At 33.2% G+C, this 19183-nt stretch overlaps 1 protein-coding gene across 1 annotated transcript; it reads left to right on the top strand.

Moving 5' to 3' along the window:
* The first annotated feature begins 11064 nt into the window (after positions 1 to 11064).
* On the top strand, positions 11065 to 14060 carry LOC110642116 (probable disease resistance protein At5g63020). The gene has a single exon (XM_058149093.1). The coding sequence runs from the start codon at positions 11182 to 11184 to the stop codon at positions 13765 to 13767; it is 2586 nt and encodes an 861-aa protein (XP_058005076.1). The 5' UTR covers positions 11065 to 11181; the 3' UTR covers positions 13768 to 14060.
* The last annotated feature ends 5123 nt before the right edge of the window (positions 14061 to 19183 follow it).

The raw sequence follows: 19183 nt of genomic DNA, 5'->3' as shown, positions 1-19183 counted from the left end.
AAGGAATCGTTAAGATGAGATAAACAATAAGGTTGTGCACTGTTTTTAAAGTCTCAAACTGATCTGAGAATTGCACCAAACTTATAGAAATAACGTCAAATTGAAATTATTTTGATATTTTAATTTATTTTTTAATTTTTCACTAAAAATAGAATTAAAATTGTATCGAAATCAAATCAAAACTTTAAATTTATTCATATATTTTTCTTATATTTTTCTAGATGTATTATATATTTTTAATATAATTATATATGTATATTTAATTATGAATTAAATATAATTTAATATTTTATTTTATTTTTTTATTTTTTAATAATTTTAGTTATAAATATATTAAATTATCTTATAATTCTTAATTATAAATATACTATTATATATGTTAATTTATAATTATATTTGTACTTTATAATTAAATATTATATAATTACTAAATATTTAAAATATATATTATGATATATCTATAATACTATATTATATAATATACTTAATTTTAAATTATATATACACTTTATAATTAAGAATTATATAGTTTAAAATTCATTAAAAAGTATATTACATAATATATTATCCATTAATAACTTAATAATTGAAATATGATTTTTTTAAATAAATAATTACATAAAATTATTTTAAAAATAAAAAATCAAATTAAAATTGTATCAAATTAAATCAAAATCAAAAGATAAAGAATTATATCAAATTAAAATTGAAACAATAAAAAATTAAATCGACACTATACTAAAATTTTAATTCAATTTGAAATCTGCTTAAAAATTTTAGCGATTATACTAATACAAGTAGACTCCAAATCCAACTAGAACAGTACATTCTTAACAAATAATGGTGGAAAAATAAAAGTAGTACAACTTTAATTTGATAACCTTTAAAATCTCTTTTGTCAAATTCTACGGTAAAATGCTGACGTAGGTTATTTCAAGAGGCTAATTATTAGATACACTAAAAATATTAAAAAATAATATTTTTTCTCTCACAAAAAAATAAATTTTTTTTATAATATAAAAAAAAGTAAATCTTACACAATTATAAAAAATAATATATAAATATTAAAAATATACCTAATAATTTCCCGTTCCAAGAATAAAAAAAATCATCTCCTCTTCCCGTGACAATAACTCTCTCTCTCTCTCCCATCACTTTGTCCTCTCTCTCTTTTCAATAGTAAAATAAAATAAAAAAAGAATTATTTTTTAATCTATATTTTTTTTTTCTTTGAAATATTCATTATCTTTCCATCGTCCATCTAGGAAAAATGAAATGCTACCTCTCTCTCTCTATGAATGGCGGCTTTATTACTCGAACCTATGTTGAAGCATAGATACAAGTACGTATCACCACTTAGCTAACCCTTCATAAATATTTAGTCAAATATTTTAATAAAATTAATTATTCAATTAATTTATTTAAAAAAATACATTATTTATTTATTTTTAGTATGTGAATTATTAAGTCCTTCACATCATCTTTTTTATTAATTAATTTAGTTAAATAAGAGAATAATTATAATCATTAACTGAATAGTTTATATAGACTAAATAATTATATTATTCAAATTAAAATAAAAACGAATGGTTGAGTTAGAAAAAAACTTACTTTAAAATAATGGGGGACTAAAAAATTTACCAAAAAAAAAACAAAGGGAAAAGATAGTGTATTTTTCAAAATAAATAAAATAAAAAATTAACTCTATTAAAATAAAGAGATTAAATAATATTTTTTCCTAAAATAAATCTTATCAAACCAAAAAAACTTCCTCACTTTTAACTGCTTCCATTTTCCAATTTCCATAACCAAGCCTCCGATCAAAATCAAGCAATCGCCCAACCCCAAGGCTAAGACACTGACCTCCATGGCATGATCACAGGAGCATGGATTTTTTCCTTCCATGTTTGAATTTCTGTTTTCATGGAGCATGGATGAAGCTAATTTTTCATTTGGCTAAATGACCAGAACTTTGCTATTTTGTTAAAACTTGTCCAAAGCCTTGAATTTATCGACGATTTTTTTTTTATTTAAAATGTTGAACATCTTGGCCAAAAATTAAAAAAGTATCCAATTTTTGTTTAGCCTGAGTTCTTCATGAATCCAAAATACAATTATATAGAATCTATGTATTTAATAAATAGATCTTATCTTATATGTTATATTTTAGGTCCATGGTGAACCGAGTCTTAAATAAGACCTGTTGTTTTTGACTTACTAACCTGTGATTACTATATCTTTTGGGGTTTTCATTGAGTATTTACATTTTGGGCTGGTCTAGAAACAAATGACTGCCATTATTAAAGACGTTTCTAGCAAATTGGTACATTTTTTAGGATAGCATTTGGAATTCTAAGTTGTTGTGTGGAGGTGAAGCTTTCTGCACAGGAGCTGCAGTGGTTGTTAATACTGTTGGTAGTGTAACCTATCATCAAACGAGGAAGATCGGCTTGTTCTAGTGATAAAGGAATTACATGAGAGCGTACGTAATAGATAAAATAGAAGGTGAAGGGTTTATGATCCACATTGATAAAATAAAGAATTGACAAAATTGAAAATTTAGACAGTCTCGAGACAATTAAAACTAAATTAATTTATTGCAATTTTGAAATTAATTCTAATTAGGTTTTGTCCACGCAAAGCGTTAATATAATCACTATTAATTAATATATTATTTAATTGAATAAAGATATAATTATATAGCTTTTTCTATATATTTATATTTAATTTACTTAAAATTTTTTAAAAATAGCATGAAAACAATTGTGAAAATATAAAAAAAATAAATATGAGGAATAAATAATAAAATAATAAAATACATATAAATAAATTCTTAAACGATGAAAATTACTTAGTAATATTTATGCCTTATTCATCATCTTTGTCTAATGTCTTGGTTACTAAAATATCATTTAATAGGTTTGAGAGAAAATTTTAACTAGACATTTACTTTTAATTATTCTAATATTAATTAAATTATATCTATCATCATAAATTTTTTATTATATAAAATTAAGCACAAAATATAATTATTGTGAAAAGTAAAAAGGCCTTGCATTGATTTATATAATTTATAATTATAATTCTTAATTTTTTTTAATATTAATTAAATTATAAATATTATCATAATTTTTTTTATTAAAATCTTTATAAGTCTATTCGTATTTATATATCATTATATTTCATTAATTGATATTGTAAAATTGTTAGGAAAATAGGAATAAAATAGGCAAATAAGAAAAAAATCTTATCAAGCACCACTCGTAAATTTCATTTTGAAATTAATTTTATTATATTTATATGATTATTTAATTACAATACAGCATTTTCTTTACAATATTAATTTAATTTTAATTATTTTACTCATTTATGATTTCAGTAAAAGATTGTTACTTTTTTTACATCGTACATTAATTTAATTTGACCGAATACAAATTTTACTCTGAACTTCATTAAGAAACGTGTTGACACTTCAATCTTTTATCGCAGCACATAAGACGCATAATTTTTATTTTTAATATTATTAGACATGTTTTTGGTAGAGATAGCTTGTAAAACACGAGCGATTTAACATATGTGTAAAATGCATGATGATATTTAAATTTAATTTATTATAAATTTAAGATATATATAATAAAATTAATTTATTAAAAATATAAATTTTATATATTTATATTTTAAATTCATAATAAATCTGATTTAAGTTACTGCATCCATTCTCAATTTCTTTTATTCTTCCTTAGTGTTGTATTTGCATCTCGTGAATACAGAAGACGAGAGAAGTATCAATGAGGATAATTAGAAGAAAAAATGGAGGGCAAAATAGTACAATTAAGAAGAGGTTAACCATTAATATATTCTTTAATTATTTAAAATGCCACATAAACTTATTTTTAATGCCACGATAAAATGTGAAGTTATTTGTATTTGATATATAAGTGTCTTGAATCCACAAATTTTAAGAAAAAATTTTCGTTCCTAATTAGAATAAATACCAAAAATAATTAATTGTGTCAAAAAGAAAAATAAATGAACAGTATAAAAAGAAAAGAATACCATTATTTTTTTTTATTAGGGGAATCCATGTCCATTTTGTAGTCTACAAAAAAATTAATCTTTTCAAGATTCGTTATTATCCTTTTTAACAATATTTTTTCCAAATATTCACCATATTTCTTTTTATATAAAAATTAGTGGTAAAATGCATATTCTGCCAATTTAATCTGGATTCTACCGTGTAACTCTCATCCTTAAAGTAGTGAGATTGATAATCTATATTAACACTTGGATTTTTTTTTTTTAGACTGGATCTGCTATAGACTCAAGACACAGAATATATGGTGAGATTCACGACCTATCATGGACCTAAGACACAGGATGTGTAGACACCATATTTTGGTCGACCTCCGAAGTCAAGGAACTTTTAAACCTTTTAACTTTATTGGCCGCTCTTAACCGATGTCCCCAATCACAAATAGCTTTTCCGGACTCACCGATTGCTCGTCCCTGGGACAAACCGATCTCACACTTAAGTTAGTTTGTCCTCCGATCTCTTGACCTCTGTCAGATGAGTTCGAGACAATATCAGGTCTCCGGACCATCCAATCTTGCCTACTAATGTTTTCCGATCTCTCTGAGTACAAACATCGCAGAGCTTCGCTTGACTAATGTCACGATAGGGCTTCTCGTTTGAATGGCCCAGATGTTCCTTAAAATGAAGTTTTCTATCCGGTCTAATAATGGTTCTGATCTTAAGAGTTCAAGTCAATGTCAAATCTTTGCAATTCTAATGTTCTGAAGTTTCATCCGGTATTTGGTTATGACTTAGTCCGATCTCAGGTTCACGTGTAATGTTTTTCCGATCTCTTATCTCCTGATTAATAGTCGCTTTCAAGTTTAATGTTCAACTATGTTCAAACAATTAAGTACTCAGACAATTTGGACGCTTGCCGATCTCATCAAGAAATTGAACAAAAAAAAAAACTATAATGCATTTCAAAGTAAAAATTTACAAGTCATTCGGCTGGAGGGTCTCCCCCAACGTGCTCTCCAGGTACATCATCATTTCTCTCATTCTCTCTCTCTCTCTCGGGCTCCTCCTCGCTCCCTTCTTCATCTCTAGGAACAAGATCCACCATCCAGGAGAAGTCTTCCTCAGGATAGCGCCTTTCAAGCTCGGCCAGAAGATCGCCATGAGCATTCACATAAGCACCAGCTTCCCTTATCACGGCTTCTTCTTCTTTCACTCGGATCTCCTCAGTAAGGCCAGTGACATGGCAGTTTGGAAGGCCAAGCTTTTTCAAGTTCCCGCTCTAGTTCAGCAATCCTGTCCTCATAAGTCTTTGTCCGACCCTCAATCTCGGTAATGTAGTCCTGAGCAGACGAAAGCTAGGATCTGGCGGAAGTCGTGTCCTGGACTGCCTTTAGAATTTTCTGTCTCAAGAGATGAGCCTTTTCTCTGATTATGTGTTGATTCACAAGGCTCTCTACACTCAAGCTCATCGTCTGAGCCAGGAGATCGTCAATGCTATCCAGAGTCAGCCTATTCCGGTCATCCTGGAAGTAGATGGTAGCGCCCAAAACTTTGGCCAGGCTAGGATTCCCCCGAACTAAGTGGTTCTTCTCTAGAAAGTGAATAAGGACCTGGGCACCACGAGAAAGGGTTCTCACAGCAGGTTGGGAAGACCATCCCTCCGCACTTGAAGAAACAGGTGGAGGTGGCGATTCCTCCTGTAGAGGAGGGGAAGGAGCGACCTCTACTTCTAGGATTGGTTGTCTCCAAAGTCGGGATGAAGAGCCCAACACTCCTGCCAAATCTCGCCCTGGCGTCTGGGATACCGCAGCAATCTTCATTTCCCGCACCTTCCGAGCGACCTCTCTTTTTTGCTTGCGGCTCTCCTTTGCGCCTTCGCCTCCAGCCATACCTGCACGGAAAACAAGTTAGTGAGATCACCTAAGTCAGGAGGCTAAAGATTCAGGTTATACCAATCCCGGGTCTGAGGTCAGAGAGCTACAGTTCATAATCTTCATTGGCGATCATCTGCATTAGCCAACACTTCAGTTTGACCATAACGGCATCCAGACAAAAATACTTGTGAGTGGCTGCTCGATCCTTCAATTCCTTTACCATGGCGTCCTCGTCTCTATTTAGGGCGATCTTCTTTGGAACTAAAGGGACCAGGTACTGCCAACTGCATGGAAAACCCTCGAAGCCGTTCGGAATCTTGCTCCTCAATATAAAGAACCGTTCTTCCAATTCTTTAGTGAAGAAGAGAGATCAGTAAAAAGCCCACAGTGCGGCTTTGCTTGGAAGAACCAGTACTCGTCGTCCTTTCGACGAGTGAGCCTATGCAATTCAGCAAAAACCTTTGCTGTAGGCTCGAGCTTTTTGGCTCTACATAAACCTCTAAAAGCCACCAGAATCCGCCATGAGTTCGGGTGCACTTGGGCTACGCTTACATGATGGAGCTTCAGAATGGCCTTAAAGAAATCGTTCAAGGGAAACTGAAGTCCGGCCTTCAATTATTCTTCATACACCATGATCACGTCATTTTCTTCAAATAAATGATTGGCTCGGAGATCGCCATGGCATCTGATAAGCTCGAAAGAGTCAGTTTGAAAGTTGTACTCTTGACTAATGGACTGTAGATCGATTTCCTGGAGGACCGACGGCAACTCATCCACGGGAAGATTTTCTTTCCTTGAAGTAAAGGCCTATTTGGATTAGGTCGCTCGACCGTGGGCTGGGACAGAGGTTGTAGAAGGTTCAGGTCGCCTACTCGGCCTGACCACCTCAACTTCATCTGACGTCCATGAAATATAAACGGAGGGAGGACTAGCAGCTCTCTGACCGTCGGTACCACTCATTTTCAGAAAACAAAAAGAAATTAATCGAGAAGAGATCGAACCCCTATTCGAAGTACAAATCGGTGCCTGAAAACTTTAGAAAATGAGAGGAAATGCTGAGATTGCTAGGGGAAGGTCTGAAAATGACATAAGGAAACAACTGACTCACCTCTCCCTTATTTATACCCTTCTGAGCATTAAATGCTCGCGAAGTCCCAAGCGACGCATCGGTTAGCGGAATCGGGGTGCCTCCTTGACACGTCACAAAAAGGTTCTAGAAACTTAATAAAAAAATCAGATAAATGAGATCGGTTAACTAAGGTCATCGGATTGAACGAACTTCCAAACCCACGGATCGGCAAATGGCGATTCGTCTAGGGATCAGATCGAGTACATTTATCAGAGATCGAAAAAATAATCAATGCAAGTTAGATAGAGAGGAGAGATCAGGAATGAGAGAGATCGGGAAATAAGAGGGGACCAGATGCAAGAGGTGGAGATCGGAATATTGACCCTAAAAAGGAATGGTCATCATGGGAAGATCGGAAGAAACAAGAGACGACCTATAGAGATCGGAGAATGCAAATGGGTTAAATAACTTCCAATTAACTCCCTTCATCGTCAGATCCGAGTTAGTTAAAGCATTTGCAGGCATGATTAGATCCTCACCACACATCTAATTTGCAAGGATGCCCTCCTAGCTGCCAGACACCAAAACAGTTAAAGCAGCCCCGTACATCCCTATCTCCACTGTTGAACATAATCGTCAGGATGGATTCGGAGCCCTCGGATCAAAAAGCAGACAACAGGTTCGGCGCTCTTTATTCCCAGCCTTTGGATCCATTTTGTAAGGCAAGACCCTAAGCCGTTAGATTAAGAAGAGAAAGGACGGATATTCTGAACGGGATCCCGACCCTCCATTTTGATTCTCTTTAATTCTCAGACATCAGATTATGTCCTTTTGAATCTAAACCCTCCATCTCCCCCTGGCAAGATCCTGACCCTTCATTATGGGCACCCATTCCCTATAAATACCTGCATGCAATACTGTAGAGGGGACGGACGGAAAAAACGAGAAGGTGATGATTATAGTAGAAAGACTCTGAAATTTGATTTAGTCTTGCCACTTGCCATTTTGAGCTTTCGTAGTGTTGAGAAACTTTAGAAACCAGTTTTCTTAAGTATTTTCATCAAAAGGAGCTCTAAGTCCTGAAACTTCCATTTTCAGTTTCTGTGCAACCATTTTCACATCACCTCATTCCCACTGCTCTAGTATCTGGCATTACTTTCCTAGTTCAACTTCGTTTCGACCTATTCCCATTGCTTCGGGTAAGTTCGAGTCCTTCGGCCGTCAGCTTTCACCTCTACAAGATTTGTGGATTTCGGAGTCAGCTCATCTGTTTCCTCAACTTCCCACAGGTAAGCGTCTAAACTGTTATTTTGTCGAATATCCTTGTTTTGTTTTCTCCAGTTTTCTTTTAAAATTTCTTTTATATCCAGTCGCACTAAATCTCAAAATGGATTATCTAGGCCAATAGTTATTTCCTGTGTCTTCTTTTATTTCATTCGCAAATTCCATTTATCGTCATTTAGTTTTCATTTCCTTCGAGAGTAGACGTTCAAGTCACAGGCAACTTGTAAATGCTCAAAAGAATATAGGCAGGGGTATTTCGACATTAGAATTTTCAATCTAAAAAAAATAAAAATGACAAAGAAAGATAGGTGTAGCATAGTTTGGAAACAAGAATTGGTCGAACAAATAGTTATGAGGTTGGGCCACGGAACGAGCCCAGGTGATGATATAATAGATCGGGAATCAAGATGAGGTTGGATCCTGGACCAGCGAGTAAAAGGAGATCGGATATCGCTAATTGAAGAGTTCAAATAAAGCGATCATGCGGAAGATCAGCAAGGAGTTCGGTTTTTCACCCACTTTCTAATTATAAGGTCTCGTATGCTAGGAAAAAGCTGTACACGGGTCTCTTGTGTCCTCGATACTTCATTCCCACAAAAGGGGGTCAAGAAGGACCCTTTACCAAAATCCTCAGTTTCAAGTTCTTACAAAACGCCATTCTAATAAACACATTAAGAGTTCAAGGGAGAGTTCTTACCCGAACTCAATCTAAATTTTAACGCAACACATTAAGAGTTCGGGGGAGAGTTCTTACTCGAATTCAATCTAAATTTTAACGCAACACATTAAGAGTTCGAGGTAGAGTTCTTACCCGAACTCAACCTAAATTTTAACGCAACACATTAAGAGTTCGGGGAGAGTTCTTACCCGAACTCAATCTAAATTTTAACTTAACACCAAAGAGTTCGGGGGAGAGTTCTTACCTGAATTCTCAATTAAAATTCTCAACACCAAGAGAGTGGGGGAGAGTCCTTACCCGAATTCTCAATTATAATTCTTAAAACTAAGAGATCGGGAGAGAGTTCTTACCCGAATTCTCAATTAAAATTCTTAACACCAAGAGATCGGAGGAGAGTCCTTACCTGAATTCTTAATTAAAATTCTTAAAACAAAGAGATTGGGGGAGAGTTCTTACCCGAGTTCTCAATTGAATTCTCAACACTAAGAGATCGGGGAGAATTCTTACCCGAGTTCTCAATTAAAATCCCTAAAACTAAGAGACTGGGGGAGAGTTCTTACCCGAGTTCTCAATTAAAATTCTTAACACCAAAGAGATCGGGGAAGAGTTCTTATCCGAGTTCTCAATTGAATTCTCAACACTAAGAGACCAGGGGAGAGTTCTTACCCGAGTTCTCAACTAAAATTCTTAAACACATTACGAGATCGGGGGAGAGTTCTTATCCGAAATTTTCCGCTTAAATTCTTAACAAAATACATCAAGAGATCGGGAGAGAGTTCTTACCCGAATTCTCTTAGCTTAAATCCAAACTAAAAAATCACAACCTCAATATTCAAATTAACCCCTAACAAAAATTCATTATACAGCACCTATTCACTGAAGGACCATCTTATGAACTCGTATTCTTGGGAAACCCAAAATAAGTGAAATATTAAATATTCCTTTTATCCCCACAAAGGATTAACATCATCACCATTCCAACTCCCTAATTATCAATTTTAATTTATGAAGAGCATAACATTAAATCTGCTTACCCTCGTTGAGGGACGAGGTGGGGTGCCTAACACCTTCCCCACCCGCGCATGGACCCTGAATCTAGAATTTCTATTTTCAAAGTGGTTTTTAATCTTTACAAATGGTTTTCTTTAATTTCCCTCAAAATTAAAGTGGCAACTCCTCACTTTTCCTACTTCGATGAGAACTCGTCCAGGCGACCGCAAAATGCCTTGCGACAGGATGTATAGTAGGATTCACATGAATTTCACATGTTTGTGTATTAAATCTATAGTAGACCGAATTTAGGTAAGAATTTATTAATACTTGTGCTTTTAATCCAACATAAATATGAATTTTTTTTTGTTTATATTCGATTTATTATTGACCTAAAATATAAGATGTATAGGGATTGAAATGTTGAGAACGTACAAAACATGTAAAAAGAGAATGAATATAGATAAAGAAAAAGAATAAATATGTTCCAAGTTTGGAAAGACATATAGAGACTAGACACGAAAAGATAAGTAAATAAAGTTGTTGGAACCTACATGGAATGAGATGATAAATGCAACATATTTAAGAGATGACAACTTCTTATCCACAAGAATCTCTAAAGAGCTGTAAGTGAGCTACATAGCCATTTTACTTTTACTTTTCCTTTTGCTTTTGCTTTTGCTTTACAGAAGGTTGCTTTGGCAAAGGGAAAGATAGAATTCCAAAACCTAAACATGATATCTTATCTAGATTAGGTATGGATTTCGCTTATTTATATCTTTAAGCAAACGGTGGACTGAGTCTAGGTACGAAGGCATCTACCACGTTGTCCATGCATCCTGTGAAGAAATCTTCCTGCAGGTACTATTAGTTGATTACCTTTCTTTGTTCTACCTTTTTTAAAAGACGTACAATTGAGGCATTAGTTCCATGCAGCCTGCAAGGAAATGTTCCAGGCCCTACTTGTTAGCCTTTCCTAGTTTCCATCTTCTTCCAATTTTAGCAAGATATAAGGTATCAGCACCAAGCTTGATATACCTTGAGTGTCTGCTGGCAATATATATATATATATATATATATATATATATATATATATATATATATATATATATATATATATGAAAAAGGATTTTAAGAATTTTTCCTATCCTATGAAGTTGTGAAAATAACAAATTTCTTAATTAACAATTCACCAAGTTTTCTGCTTCCTACCCTTCATCATCCATTAGTCCAACTCCACCCTAGAAAAAACATGAGCGTGGAACTTCCCCTGGTGGAATTGCTCTCCTGCTTCTGGACATGCATCACAGAACATGGAGGTTATATTTGTTACGGCGAAGATCTCCACACTTTGCAATCTAACAAGATGGAAATGCTGCGGCAGCTAAGGGACCATTTGAAGAGAAGAGAGGAGACAGGTGACAGACTAAACGAGATGGTGCAGCATTGGTTTTCAAAGGTTGAAATTGTCGAAACTAATACTTTTGAACTGGTGGCTCGGGGCTCTCAAGAACTTGAAAACAACTGCCTTGGAAGCTGCTGTCCCAGGAATTGCTGGTCCAGGCACAAGATTGGAAGAAAAATTCAGAGCACGTTGGCAGAAGCGGCTGCAATATACGACGAAGGAGAACAGTTATTGGCTACACCTATGGAAACAATATTAGGTAAGCTCCGGAGCTACATTGGGAAAGATGAAGTAGGACGCATTGGCATATATGGCAAAGGAGGTATAGGCAAGACTACTGTCATGAATGAAATTAGCAGTAACCTGCTCTCGGAGCACCAATTTGACTACATCATATGGGTCGTGGTGTCCCAGGATCCTAACCTTGAAAAAATCCAAGGTGATGTTGGGAAGGAAGTGGGATTTCTTGAAGAGAGATGGAAAGGCAAAAACCAAGAAGACAGAGCCAAAGAGATCTCTGATATTTTGAGCCACAAGAGGTTTCTATTTTTGTTGGATGATATCTGGAAGCCAGTTGATCTAACTGAAGTGGGAGTTCCGCTTCCGGATAGAGAGAATGGCTCCAAGATAATATTCACAACTCGTTCAGAGGAGGTCTGCAACCAAATGGGTGCTGAAGAGAAGGTTAAAGTCGTCCGATTAACAGAGAAGAAATCTCTGGAATTGTTTCAACAGAATGTTGGGGAAGACACACTTCGAATTGATCAGCAGATCCGTAAGCTAGCTGAAACCATTGCCAAAATGTGCGATGGTTTGCCACTTGCACTTATAACCGTTGGCCAGGCTATGGCTTCCAAGAAGACGCTCCAAGAATGGAATCATTCATTTGAGGTCTTAAGCAAATCTGTCTCAGAAATTTCAGGTGCTAAAGATCCATTCTTTGCTTTGCTAAAGTTCAGTTATGACAGTCTACCCAGTGATGCAATTAAATCCTGCTTCTTGTATTGTAGTTTGTTTCCAGAAGACTTTAGCATAAGCAAATTTAACCTGATAGATTACTGGATCGGGGAGGGATTTTTGGATGAATTTAATGATCCAAGTGGCGCACGAAATGAAGGCAAGAAAGTTATCAGAACTCTAGTTCGTGCTCTTTTACTGCAGGATGACGGCGAAGATGTGAAAATGCACGATTTGATTCGTGAGGTTGGCTTATGGATAGCATGCGAATGTGGGAAGCTCCAGGACAAGTATTTGGTGGAGGCAGGAGCTAATTTAATCGAAGCACCAGAGATCGGTAGATGGGAAAGGGCTAGAAGAATGTCGTTAATGTCAAATCGTATTCAGAGCCTAACAAAAGCACCTAGATGCAATGATCTTTCAACTTTGTTCCTTGGAAATAATCATTTGAAGATAATTGGTAATGCTTTCTTTCAGTTTATGCCTTCTCTGAAAGTTTTGGACCTGTCTGGAAATAGAGAACTAACCGAATTGCCATCAGGAATTCTGAAAATATTTTCTTTACAATATCTGAATCTGTCCAGTACAGGCATAAGACAGCTGCCAGTTGAGCTAAGGAACTTGGTAAAGCTGAAATGTTTGAACTTGGAGTATACTTATGAACTCCAAACGATCCCAACGCGAGTTATTTCTGGCTTTTTAAAACTGAAGGTACTGAGAATGATTCACTGTGCTTCTTCGGATCGAACTGTTGGAGATGGTATACAGACGGGTGGTCATCAATCCTTTGTAATGGTGTTGCAGCAGCTGGAACACCTGAATGAGCTAACTCTGAGCATAACAAGCGAGTATTCTCTCGAAGTCTTTAGGAGCTGGGACAAGTTTCAGACCTGCACGCTAGCTCTATCCCTCCATCATTTCAAGCACTCAAGGTCATATATCGACATATCATTTCTTGATGGCATGAAATGTCTGGCTGACCTTGAATTCATTAATTGCATAAATTTGAAAGAGCTAAGAATTGAGGAGTCATTAATCATGAGGGGAGGAAGCTTCAATAGCCTTCGCAAAGTTTCCCTAGTCAGTTGCTCAAAACTAGAAGACTTGACATGGCTAACTCTTGCTCCAAACCTCGAGTTTCTCATGGTATCAAGATGCTTCAACATGGAAGAGATAATCTGCAAAGGGAAGTTGGTTGAAGGAAATTTCAACTCATTTGGAAAACTTGAAATTCTACGCTTAGTTTCTCTGCCAAAATTGAAGAGCATCTATCCAATTGCCCTGCCTTTCCAATGTCTGAAAGAAATAGTTGTCGATGAATGTCCAAAGCTGAAGAAGCTTCCACTTAATTCTAACAGTGCCAAGGAACATAGAATTGTCATTCAAGGATGGGAAGGCTGGTGGAAAAATCTAGAATGGGAGAATGAAACCACCAGAAATACTTTCCTTCTTTCTTTCAAATCCTGTATGTATTGAATTTACCTTCTGAGTGGCAACAACAACAGCCAATAGGTGGCTTAGCGATTTATTAGCTGAGGGTCTTACAGATGAAGATGTGTTTCCTTTCTACACAGTCGTTTGTCTCCTTTTTGTTTTTTGATCAGTTTCTGGGTCATGTTTTTAGTTTATGTATTCCATTCTGTATCTATGAGTGTTTGTTTACTTAACATTTCAAAGCCATAAGTTAGGTTTATTAGTAAGGGTTTTAGATTGGTTTGATTTATTAAGTTATAAATAAATAAAATTTCGATTTATAAGAAAAAACAAAGGCAATAGGTTTTATCCTTTCGGTTCTGATGCATTTACTTCACGCGGCTTTTATTCAGATTGATAATTCTTTGATCTCGGAGAATTGATCAACTAGTTATGTTATTGTTATCACTTTATGAGACATATTGTAATCCATTGTAATTGCTTTTGTAAGCTATGATATTAGTGTTCAGTTGTGGAATTAGACTTTAAGAGGTGAAGATCTTGTAATTTTTTTTTTATCTTTTCCAGAAAATGAGTGATCACTTTTGATTAGAGTTAAAATAGTAGCTTCTAAATTTTGAGAACTTCTTTTCATAAAATATCAATAATTTTATTTTTTTTCTCATTATATTAACTTATTAATTTTATTAATTTAAAATTTTATTAGTTCACAATTCAAGCAATTAAAAAGTGATAATTTCAATTTTATGAAAAGTTTTATAAGTTAACAATTTACACATGCATAGGGTTACAAAAAAATAATCACACAAGTAGTTAAAAATTAATAAAAATTTTTGTCAAATCTCAATTCTTCTATGTTAAATATCAAAACTTAACAAATACACTTAAAAAGAAATTATCATTTTTAATTATAGAATAGATTGAAAATGAAAAAGTAAAATGAAATTATCAATTTTGATAGGTATTGTAATGTGTATTTAATTATGAATTTGAATAATGATATGGGTCAAGATCAAATTATAAAGAACAATTGGACTTGAATATTAAAAATGAAAAATTTTAGTCTAGGCTGAGGGCAACATTAATCCAATTAGGGGGAGGATAGCATTTAAGAGGGGCGCATAAAAAACAAAAGTCCTTTAAGAATATTTTTGGGTTAGGGAAGACAGTGGGCACTGCTGGCCCCACTGTCCCCACATTGTTAGTTTTAGAATATAAATTTAAGGATAACTGTCAAAACAATTCTTTACTTTGCAAATTTTTATAATTTTGTTTCGTGATATAAAAATTATTAATTAAATTCTAAATTTTTTAATTTTTATTAATTCTATCATACTATTAATAAAATTACTATCTTATTAACGTAGATTGACATTAGATGCCACATCATATTATGATAGGGTATAATTGATAAGAGTTAAAAAATATAAATTTAATTAGTAATTTTTTGAGTGTGGAGCATAATTGTAAAAAAAAATATAAGTGTAACAATTTTTTTTTGGTAATTTTTTCAATCTATTTTAATTTATACAAAATTTCAAATTACTTTAAAATTGAGAGTTAATTAATAATTTAATTTGGATTAATTTGTTTGACCTAAAAAAGATTCAACACTAAAAGATGATAAAATAGTAGTAAAAGAAAATGAAAATAAAAATAGAGATACCTAAAATGACATGAAAGGAAGTAATAATAAAAAATTTACAAACTTTAAATATTGATATGAAATTAGTTTCGAATATAATTAAATGGCAAAAAATGATTCATATAACCAATTTTAATTAGTTTTAGTAGCTTAATTGTTATTGTTGTTGTATATATTTTAATTAATTATACATAACTTTTATAGTAAATATTTAAGAAAAATTTATTTTTTAGTTTTTAGATTATGTTAGGGTTGGGAACGTGTAAAGTACCATGAAAATTTTATGCATAAAATATATTTATAATTAATAATTAATAATTTATATTTTAATTTTAATAATTTTAGAAAAAATTATCAATTAAATCCTATATTTTTTTTAACTTTTACGAATTATGAATTATCATTGGCTTGACGTGATAGCTGATATGGCGGCTGACGTGACACTTTTGTTAATAAGATAACGATTTTGTTAACAGTAAGATAGAATTTGTAAGAGTTAAAAATTTCAGGATTTAATTGGTAATTTTTATAATATAAGATAGAATTATAAAAATTTAAAAAGTATAAAACTTTTTTGATAATTGTCCTTAAATTTAAATATCAATAAATATAGGTATGTGTGCTTGAGTTAATGTGAGAATTATGTGAAGAGGCTATTCATGTATCTAGTATATGAATACTCCAGGATGAAATAAGTGAGCATAGATAAATGTGTGATGCTTAAATAAGTGTGGAATGCATAAGAAAATGTGTGGAACATTAAGAGTGTTGATGAATGTATGGTTAGTGCTATATATACCTATCTACAGTATTGTGATATGTAAAATGGAGTTTTATATATATATATATATATATATATATATATATATATATATATATATATATATATATATATATATATTTATTTATTTATTTATTTATTTATTTATTTATTTATTTTAATTCTGCCTCTCCTTGTGATTTTTAATTCACCTTATATGTTATTCTACTCTTTCCTAACTAAGTGCTATCAAATCTTAAATGCTTCCAACAAAGTGGCACTAAAGCTTGGCATTACTTGGTGATTAGTCTTAGGAATTAGAGGTGAAAGTGAAGAGAAAGGAAAGCAAAAGGCACTCTTATAGAGAATATTTCCATTGAAAGTGTTTCTCTAGGATTGAGATAAGAAACCTATTGAGAGGGTTGTTTGCATTTGAAATCTCTAGACAGCTCGTCTAGAAAGAGAAGAAAAGAAAGAAAAGAAGGTGAGGAAAGTCTTCTAAGAGAGAAGAGAAGCCAAAAAGGTCTTCTGAGAATTAATGAGGGTGTGAAGAAAACCCGTAAGATGAAAGACACCAAAGTATCAAGCAACAACCAAATGTGTGAAAATGGAGACTGAAGTGCCAACTGTTGTGACTATCCCATTTAAAATGATAGTCAAATAGCTTAGTTCATGTGAAATTTTTGGTCCAAATCATTAGCCTATTTTTCTGACAAGATTGATTTTGAAGACAAATTTGGAAGGCATGCACAATATAGATACAAGGTATATACAAAGAAAGATGTTGAAAATTAAACTTCTTTACGTGTAATAAAACATTTAAGATGGTTTTATAATGTTATCATATAAGATGAGAATGAGCGAGAGCTGCATGAAGCTAATCATTTAATTGAAGATATGAATAATGCTTATGAAAATTTGAGAAGAAGATACAATGAAGCTATTGAATTGCTCAATGAATTGAAAAGGAAATCGGGAGGATGATTCTACTAAAACTAGCTTTCTGCACTGTTAGGCGCCTTCTGGCTTCGACAATTGATTTTCACATTTGCTTGGTTTCCATATAGGTAATTATTTTTTGTTTTCAACTTGTTATTTCAAACTCCTTGTAATCTTTCTAATTCTTCCAACCAAACTGACGGATTTCAATCTTTTCTTTTGGTGGCGGAGGATGAGTTGGCAAACTGTAGAGTGGTGTGTTATGGCCAAATGCTGCATTTAGCTTTGGAATTTGGATGCTGTGTTGGTGGAGTTGATTGTGCTGCTTGTGAATTCTCAAGCATCAGAACAGCGATTGTGGCGACGCCTTTGCTATAACTGCATGTGTAGCTTTTTGCTTTGGTTTTATTCTGAGATGTTTTCTTTGCGTTTGTAACTTTCTGTCGCGTTTGGAACTGCTTGTGTTTCATGAGTTGCTTTATTTTGCTCAAATTTGTTTTCTAATGTGGCTGAGAGACGAAGCCAGCATTTTCAATTGCCCTGAAAATTTTCGTCAATTTTTTTTTTTTTATGAATTTCCTGACAATCTTGCAGTTCATTCAAAAATAATTTTGTTGAACAAATTTAACTATTATTGCGTAAATGAAATTGAAAGGCATATTATACATGATTCAAGCTATTCAATTCTCAATCTAAATTTTTTTTCAAGTGCATTATGTAAGGGTAATTTTACTCATAATTCACCTAATTTTTTACTAAACCTTACTATGCTCAATGAAAAAATAATTGTGCCATAAGGTATAAATTGAAATCGAAAATTTACCAAAAGCCATTTGACACTCTTGTTTTGAGAAATTTTGTTTTTGGAAGAAAATTACTGTGTATCTTTCACAAATTAAAAAAAGAAAAAGAAAAGAAAAGTCCATCTGAATTTCTAAAAATTCATTACATTAAAAACAAGTGGACAATTTTCAGAAAGGAAAACAAAAAGACATGGTTTATTTAAAAAAAATAATAATAAAGTACAGATGATGACAGCAAATGAAAAGTGAGAAATGAAATTGCATGAAGAAAGAGAGTTAAAGAAAAGGATTCACGAAGCGAAAGATGAAACAACAACAACAATTAAATTTTAATTTAAAATTTTTTAATTTAATTTAATTTAACTTTTTGTTTTGTCTTAATATAATTTTTCTAATATATATTAATATTGAAAAAATGTTAGACAAAATCTTTAAAATTTAAACAAGAAATCAAATTGGGCAAAGCATGCTTTCTTGTTAGATTGAGTGGATAAAATTAAGTTTTTCGTATTATCAGGTTAAACAAGATATCAACAATTCAACGTCAATATATTTCTTTAAGTTCCACGTTTCTTTTTTGCATAAGAAATTCATTGGCCGTAATTGGGCAAAAGAGAAGATACAAATATCAATTTGCTGCTAGAAATTACAAATAAAAGAATCATCCCTTGGAGCTATAGAAGCTGGATCATGGGCAACTGTATTGCCATCTCTGCACATATACAAAAGAATAGGAAACTTATGTACGATGCCAAGAGAGTAACTTTACATCCTTAATCAGATACTGAATTTCTAAACGATGAAAGGAATAGCTCTTATTAAGAGGATTGATGACTTTTACTTGACAGTTTCCCTCCAAGATGAATCGCTTCTCTACATGCCAGACTTTCCACTATTAAAGCATCAGTGTACCTCTTGCACGAATAGCCATAAGGGCGACTGAAGCTAACCCTAGCTATGGCAGCTACACACCCATAGTTGCGATGAGGATTGCATGCTGCGTCGAAATTGATCTTAATCTTGTTAGAAGGCGGAGGAATAAAACAATCGGGCTAAGTCTGTTGACTGTTGTTGAAAATGATCTCTGAACTGCGAATTTGAGCTGCTTGAGAGTCCTCAAGGTGGTTGAGGGCAATGGCAATAACCTTCTGGAAAGGAATGCTCTGGCTTTTGAAGATGCGTAGATTCCTATTCTTCCATATATGCCACAACAGAAAAATGAAAGTGTTAATCAGCTCAGCTCGTTGGTCATGCTTTTGAAGGTGCAAAACCACCTCTGTCCACACATCATTCATCGTTGTACACTGCAAA

Source organism: Hevea brasiliensis, chromosome 1 (genome assembly GCF_030052815.1).
Source record: "Hevea brasiliensis isolate MT/VB/25A 57/8 chromosome 1, ASM3005281v1, whole genome shotgun sequence".
Lineage (NCBI taxonomy): Eukaryota > Viridiplantae > Streptophyta > Magnoliopsida > Malpighiales > Euphorbiaceae > Hevea > Hevea brasiliensis.
Note: the sequence above shows the minus strand (reverse complement) of the source record. Positions and strands in the feature narration are given on the sequence as shown.